Source organism: Myxocyprinus asiaticus, chromosome 21 (assembly GCF_019703515.2).
Source record: "Myxocyprinus asiaticus isolate MX2 ecotype Aquarium Trade chromosome 21, UBuf_Myxa_2, whole genome shotgun sequence".
NCBI classification, from domain to species: Eukaryota; Metazoa; Chordata; class Actinopteri; order Cypriniformes; family Catostomidae; genus Myxocyprinus; species Myxocyprinus asiaticus.
This window is the reverse complement of record NC_059364.1, coordinates 12,937,696-12,945,028: the sequence shown is the minus strand read 5'-3', so window position 1 is coordinate 12,945,028 and position 7,333 is coordinate 12,937,696. Positions and strand designations below refer to the sequence as shown.

At 40.8% G+C, this 7,333-nt stretch overlaps 1 protein-coding gene across 5 annotated transcripts in view; it reads right to left on the bottom strand.

Annotated features, from left to right (window-relative positions):
* Positions 1-200: 200 nt before the first annotated feature.
* Positions 201-7,333, bottom strand: part of LOC127411629 (pecanex-like protein 1) — a 47,369-nt gene continuing 40,236 nt past the window's right edge. For all 5 annotated transcript variants that reach the window (XM_051647318.1, XM_051647319.1, XM_051647321.1 and 2 more), the window contains 5 exons: positions 6,000-6,274; positions 5,423-5,595; positions 3,437-3,888; positions 2,676-2,816; positions 201-1,307 (listed from right to left, as the gene is read on the bottom strand). In XM_051647318.1, coding sequence (XP_051503278.1) covers positions 1,167-1,307; positions 2,676-2,816; positions 3,437-3,888; positions 5,423-5,595; positions 6,000-6,274 — 1,182 coding nt within the window. In that variant the 3' untranslated portion in view covers positions 201-1,166. The remainder of the gene's footprint in view (positions 1,308-2,675; positions 2,817-3,436; positions 3,889-5,422; positions 5,596-5,999; positions 6,275-7,333) is intronic.

Below are 7,333 nucleotides of genomic sequence, written 5' to 3'. Positions count from 1 at the left end.
GGGTTTGCTGTTAATCGTCTGTGCCTGTGAACCAGCTGCTGGCTTGAATCATTTCAAGATGGCTATTTTAAAGGGCAGCAACCTTCATCCCCAGATCACATGTATATGAGCACACCCCCAGGTAAAATAATAATCCACTTAAATTTCTCCTCCTCATTAAAGAATGTCAACAGTCACTCAGGTGCAAGACTAAATCAATGTTTCTTCATATTTATGCATTGTCTTTATTTGTCCCGTAAATGAAAAACAATATAACAAAATGTAAATACATTAATAAATATTTAAAGCCAAATCTCTATATATATTCATACATAACTACATGTGGTAAAAACCACTTCTGTCCTCAAGCTAAAGAAAAACAGTCAAAATGGCAGAAAAGAATGTGTCGATGATTTCGCATTTTTCATTCCAAAGGCATCGGTAACCATGGCGATTCAAACCGTGGAGGAATAAATAACAAGTGATCTAAAGTATGTAGTGCACAGCTGCAAATCAGAAAACAAGAAGAAAACAAATCATAGTGCAAGTTAAAGTTTCCCATAACACCTGTCTCTGTTTTTTTAAAAGTATCCACAACAAAATAAAAGAGGATGAAAAAGAGGAATAAGATAAAAGAAGCACCTGCTTCCCATTTTATCATCATTCTCACCGTGATCATCTGTCTGTCTTGGCAGCTAGTAAAGCACAGTTTGTCACATGATTCACTGCACATCCAGGGCAACACTGTGCACCTGACTTAATTTGGCAGAAAATACAAAATAAAACTTAATTACAGCTGTAATAAAAAAACCTCTGTGTATATATTAAGCTCAGCTTAGTGTTCCCTGCATGTTTGCATGTGTTTACATACAGCTGATGAGATGCATTGAAACTAAAAAACAGAATGAGATCACCGCTGCTCATAAAGGAGACAGAGAGAGAAAAGTTTACAGGAGCTGATCTCTCTTGCAGCATATCCGAGCAACACAGAGCAAGGCAGCTTACTGTCCAGATTTAAGCAAGTGTGCTTCTTACTGGGTGTGGGTGTGTGTGTGTAATATCTCCATTTGCACGATTTCCTGGCTTCCTGCGCCCCGATCAGCATCTGGGAGTGTGGCCTTGTTCTCCCTCTGACACGTGCAGAGGTCTGACATTATAAGGGTGCGTAAGTGTGTGTGTGTGTATCGTCACACCTCTGCCCCCAGTTCAATCACTCCTGTCTCTATAATGGGAACCAGTTTATCATCCACCTGGACCAGCAGGATGGTCTTATCAATGTGAGACCGACTAACCGGGTCACGACTGCAAGGCACCCAACGATGAACCACCTACAGAGTAAAATAGAGAAAGAATGCAGTGGCAGAATTAACAGAGATGGAGAAATCAATTTCTATTAAATCTTTACTTAAGTGTCAATACCACTAAAGAGTTGCACCACTTTTGAGCGTGAAATTTCTGCACAAAAAACAATAACTAGTTTTCACTAAACACCTGCAATCCAGTTTAACCAAATAGCTTTGTGTTTTATTACAATTTATGCTTTGTCATTGTTTTCAATGCAAACAAACATGTCTCCTTACTATCTAATTATTCATAAAAATCCTATTTGTGTGGTGACGTTTGGTCTGCTAGGGGCAAGTTGTAAATGGAATTTCAGTTAGGGGTCATAACATGCATTTTTATTATTATTTTTATATGTTCCTTGAGGTTCACTTATAATATTAGTAAAGTTTTTTGCACAATAAACAGTCATATATTTGTAAAACATGATCATTTTCCACCCTCATTCTGACCCTCTGTCAGAAATGCTCTGATTTGGTGCTGCTTCTCCTTTAAGATTGACAGTACACGCCCACTGTTATGATTTGCTCTGTGCTCTTGAATGACCTGCTCTGTCTACTTGCCATCTCACTGCTCACCACTACTGCGCAAGCTACAGAAGTGATAAGGTAAAGTAGGTTTTGTTGTGGAGGCGATCAAATCCAAACAAGTAATATAATCAAGCACCCTTTGGTCAAAAGTATGTCAGATCTCGGTAGTTTTTTTTTTTTTCTCTCTCCCCTTTTCTTCCCAATTTGTAATTCCCAATCCCCAATGCACTCTAAGTCCTCATGGTGGTGTAGTGACTCGCCTCAGTCTGGGTGGCGGAGGACGAATCTCAGTTGCCTCCGCGTCTAAGGCCGTCAATCCTCGCATCTTATCACGTGGCTTGTTGAGCACATTACCGCAGAGACACAGCGCATGTGGAGGCTTCATGCTATTCCTTGCAGCATCCACGCACAACTCACCACGCACCCCACCGAGAGCGAGAACCACATTACAGCGACCACGAGGAGGTTACCCCATGTGACTCTACCCTCCCTAGCAACCGGGCCAATTTGGTTCCTTAGGAGACCTGGCTGGAGTCACTCAGCACGCCCTGGATTCGAACTCGCGACTCCAGGGATGGTAGTCAGCGTTTTTACTCACTGAGCTACACAGGCCCACCCCCATCCCAAACCTAGCACTCACTTGCTCATTGTGCTGTGCAAATTGTGTTAAAAATGCTTTTGCCAAATTACCTAATTTGCTTAATTTCTATAGTAACTAAGATGCTCAAACAACGCAGACAGCGCATGCCAATAAATGGCACTATCAGTGGGAGCGATTAATTTTTAGTGAATTCCCCTGAAGATAAGTGAGTGTAATGTACTCACATGACCCTCCATGCCCTCTAGGGGGTTCCACTCTCTCCAGAAATTGCGTCCAGCTCTCAGTCTCATGCTCTCATCCGGCCACACCAGCTCCTTCCTCTTGGACTGATTCATCATGTCCATCACCTGACTCACATCGACAATCTACACACACAAAAATCAAAAGATGCTTACATTTTGTCATAGCAACAAATTTTACACAATTAAAGGTGAAGTTTGTTAAATCTGCACCACTAACGTCACTTAATGGAATTGCAAAAATGACTGTTTACAAACAGGTTTCCCAACACCCTCGCCATCTGTCATTGGTCAAACAAATATATAGCCGCACACCAAACTGACGGCATTGGTTGAGCCAATGTTTCTATGTTAGGCTGGCTGGGATGTTCAAACAAACAAAGAAATGTTTTGATAGCACCACATAGCAACACTGCATTTACATCTATTAATTTAGGCACAGACACTTTAAAGTTGCTTGCAGTGCATTGTGGATATACATTTTATGAGTATGCGCATTCCCTTGGAATTGAACCCATGACCTTAGCGTTCATAGCGTTACTAGCTTCATAGTCAACCAGTTGATTTCCAGGAACACTGTACATTGTATTTTTATTTCAAGAATCACCCTACGAATGGTTTACTTAAAGTTGTCTCTACATATTAAGCTGGGATAAAACAAAGTATTGTAACATGAAAAAAATTATATAAATTATATATCACAATTAAATGCCATTGACTGTATGAGAAAGACATGCACTGCTCACCTGCACCCGGTAGGAGATGTCGTCCCTCCTCAGACAGGACAGCGAGGGATTGTGATGATGATGGTGGATTTGATGAAGATGATGGTGGGGGTGAGGATGGCGGTCCGTCCCCAGCCCTAAGGCCTCATTTCCCAGCAGACCTGCGAGCGTGTGGGCGTGACGTTTGCAGGGTGGGATGGAATGGGCGGAGAGGGAGCTGGAGGGGCCAGGCGGGTCAGGGGCGGCTGAGGCGTTGGTGCCCAGTCGGAGCTGCAGGGAGGTGGGTAGCGTGCGGAGAGACAGCTGGCTGCTGGAGGAGCGTCTGCAAGGCTCCAGACCCGTTACAGACGTGCGGAGTGAAGACTGGCGGCTGCTGCTGTAGCGATACGAGGACGACTGACTCACGACAGATGCACGAGCGGGAGACTGACGCACCAGACCAGACTGCACAGACTGGGAACTCTGACTCGTACCTGAATAAAGAGAGAGATTTTATAATGTTACTACCTTAATTTATTCAAAATGTAATTTAATTTGACACAATTGATAGACTGATGTACATCGGCCGGGCAGATACACTGGCTGATTTTTGGGCCACTTTGAAATTATGGACATAGCGGGCAGGCCGATAACCGAACCAAAAATAACAGAAACATCAAAATTCACTTGTGTCAGTTTGAAAATCTTCCAACAGCCAAGTCAATGGATATTTCACTCAAATTGTTTGTAAATTTAGAGTTCAATTATAAGTTTTCATCAGTGGTGTAGTAATGTCTGAAGACGTGGGCATACTGTGAACAATTAAATAAAATAAAACATGCACCCATTCTCTAAAATTAATATATTTACATTTATATACAGTACATATGTAAAATGTGTAAGAAATAAAAATAAAAAAAAGAATATTGGCTGTTGTAATTATAGTCCCACATGAACATGAAAATGTATATCAGGGTAAGTTTCTGGCTGGCATGGTGTACGGTACACTACTAAGAACCATGGTAAGGTAACTTGATGTTAAATATGTATTTAAATTAATAGGTGTCATTAATGTTCCTTTCATTAGGCTACTATGAAAATTGTTAATACTTCATAATACATACATAATACGCAATAAACTGTTAAGCACTGTATAGCTAACATGAGTGTAGTAATGTTCACGTTAACACATTATCTAGTATTACCATGTATAGCCTACATAAAAATGAATGGTTATTTGTTTTATTTGTGTCCTATAATGTGCTTTTCTGTGTATAGTGAAATTATTTTCCTACTTAGAAATATAAATTTAAATGATTTGATATCACAAGAAAGGGCACCACAAACAGCAGTAAAAGGCACACACAAAAAAGACAATTGATATAATTATGGGACACAGTTGTGCAAAAACTTGCAGTACTTTCACAAAGTTTAATTGCATACGTTAAATTTAAATGTATGTATTTATGTTTAGCAGGGAAATAAATTTACAGTGCAAATAACTCCAAGGATGCTTGCTGGAAATGCCCCACCCCTTACTAAAATGGAAAATATGACTGGTCAGCAAATATCCCAAATATCACGTCTGAAATTAAATTTCTGATTGGTGGATCAGCTTAGTCGGACTGTCTGTCTTGCTCGTGCCACCAGCTGTGCTCCCACAGCTCCGTGCGCGTTTAGAGATAAGCTCTGTACACTTTTTAAAATAAAATAAACAATTCACTCAATGGTGCTGCACCATCACGTTAGTAGATCGAAAGTTCCGGGTAAAAAGACTACTCGTTGTTCTGGCGGTCATATGTATCATCACTTTTTTTGGGTGGGCATATGCAAAGTCCTAAGAAAGATAGGTGGGCATATGGCTAATGCCTGTGTATGCCCTAGACTACACTACTGGTTTTCATGTAATTTTAGGAAAAGAGAAGATTCACATATAACCAGGTGAGGCCTCATTAGAACACAAAATGTACATTAGACATTTAGTAAAAGTGTCTGTGCAACTGTGTAAATGTGTTAGTGTGTGTTTACCCAGAGAGTGAGCTGTGTAAGCATGCAGCGCTGTGGGTCCTGAGCTGTGCTGGGAATCACTTGCTCCTGTCCCAGAATTTCCAGAGTTCCCACTACCACATGACAGACCTCCTGCATCACAATCTTCTACATTCCCACCACTGTTACAGCCGGCACCACAACCCTTACGCAGTCTAGAGAGAGAGAGAGAGAGAGAGAGAGAGAGAAAGAAAGAGAGAGATGATTATTATGACATCAAAAACAGCACTTTTTACACAGCTCTCTGGAATTCTGCAATCAAATATTCTTGTATAATGGCCACTTAAAACTTTATATTTGACCATTGACCCAGACAACAAATCTCCAACACTGTGCTAATAGCACTTCATAGTCTCACAAATCCAAATGTTATGTCCATATATTTAATTGGAAAGTCACTGTAAGCAGGACAATTTACAGTCAGCCGGTTATGACAACAAAGTAAAAATGTTCCCGATAATACAAGGGGTCCTGATAGCTCTGTCAGGATTTTTTTTCAGTAATGACTGTCTGATTGTACATTATCCCTTACATATACTCTCTCTTAAAACACACACACCTGTACCAAGTATTGACGAAAAAGTTTCGTATGTTGGCAATGCTGATTGGTCCTCCCAGTATGTGTCCAAGCTGTGGGTGTGTATTACAGTAAGAAGTCGTCAGGGGTGACACATATATGGGGTATCCGATTGGCTGGTCACAGGAAGAGTTAATCATGTTGCGTAGTGCTTGTTTTGCATTCTGGATGCTTCCTCGCTCCGGGTTTCTGTTCCGCAAAAACACCAATTCCTGCTGCTGTCCCGCCCACAGGCCGCGCACACACTCTTTATTTACCTGAGAACACAAACACACAGAAAGTCACTTAAATGGTAATAAGTAGAGCAGTCAAAATTAACGAGTTAATGCATGCGATTAAAAAAGTGTAATGTGTTAATTTTCCTTAATCGCAATGAACGCATTTACCGTTAATACAGTATAAACCAGCATAAACACTGGTTGGAAGGGCAGAACCTTTGTAATGTGTCTGCCCGGAGTCATTAAACTAATGTGCACACCACAAACACACACAGCAGTGATTCAGTGTCAGTGGTAAAGTGGTGGTGAAAGGAGCTTTTAACACTATTTGTTGCATAAAACTTGTGACAGAAATCAAGTATTTTTTCAATTTAAGTAAGGCTTATTTTAATTACCACAGAAGCGAGTCGAGTCTAAACTATCACCAAAACACAGATTGAGACGTTTTTGTCTGCAAGGGCTTTCCATGTGGAGTTCAAAGTGCTTGACGCTGACGCCCTGATGCGAATCATGAACGCGGCTTCATGATAGCTGTAACAAAGTCTGCTGGCTGATTAATATTGTGAAGGATGAGATTTTATGCCCATTGCAATGAATATGCAAACTATGTGGGGAATATTTCTTTCAGTTAGTCAAACTCCCACTTAAACTTTGGGAAATGTTTCATGTTAACTGAATTGGTACTATTTTAGTGCATTTATTCTGGTGAGTGTTTATATTCCTCCACAAGTGTGTGTGAGTGCAGCGCTGCAACAGCTGGCTGATCAGATCACAGACACAGAGCACTGATTGGAGTGTTTTTGAAGCTGCAGACCCCAATCTGGACAAGCTCACAGATCCTGTGACATCATATATCAGTTTCTGTGAGGATATGTGCATTCCTACTAGGACTTTTTTAATGTTCAACAATGACAAACCATGGTTTACAGCAAAACTCAGGCAGCTTTGTCAGGCCAAAGAGGATGCTTACAGAAGTGGGGATAAAATCTTGCACAATCAGGCCAGAAACACACTGACAAAAGAGATTAGAGTGGCTAAAAGTAACTACTCTGAGAAGCTGTAAAACAAGTTTTCACTAACAGCCCTGCATCAGTGTGG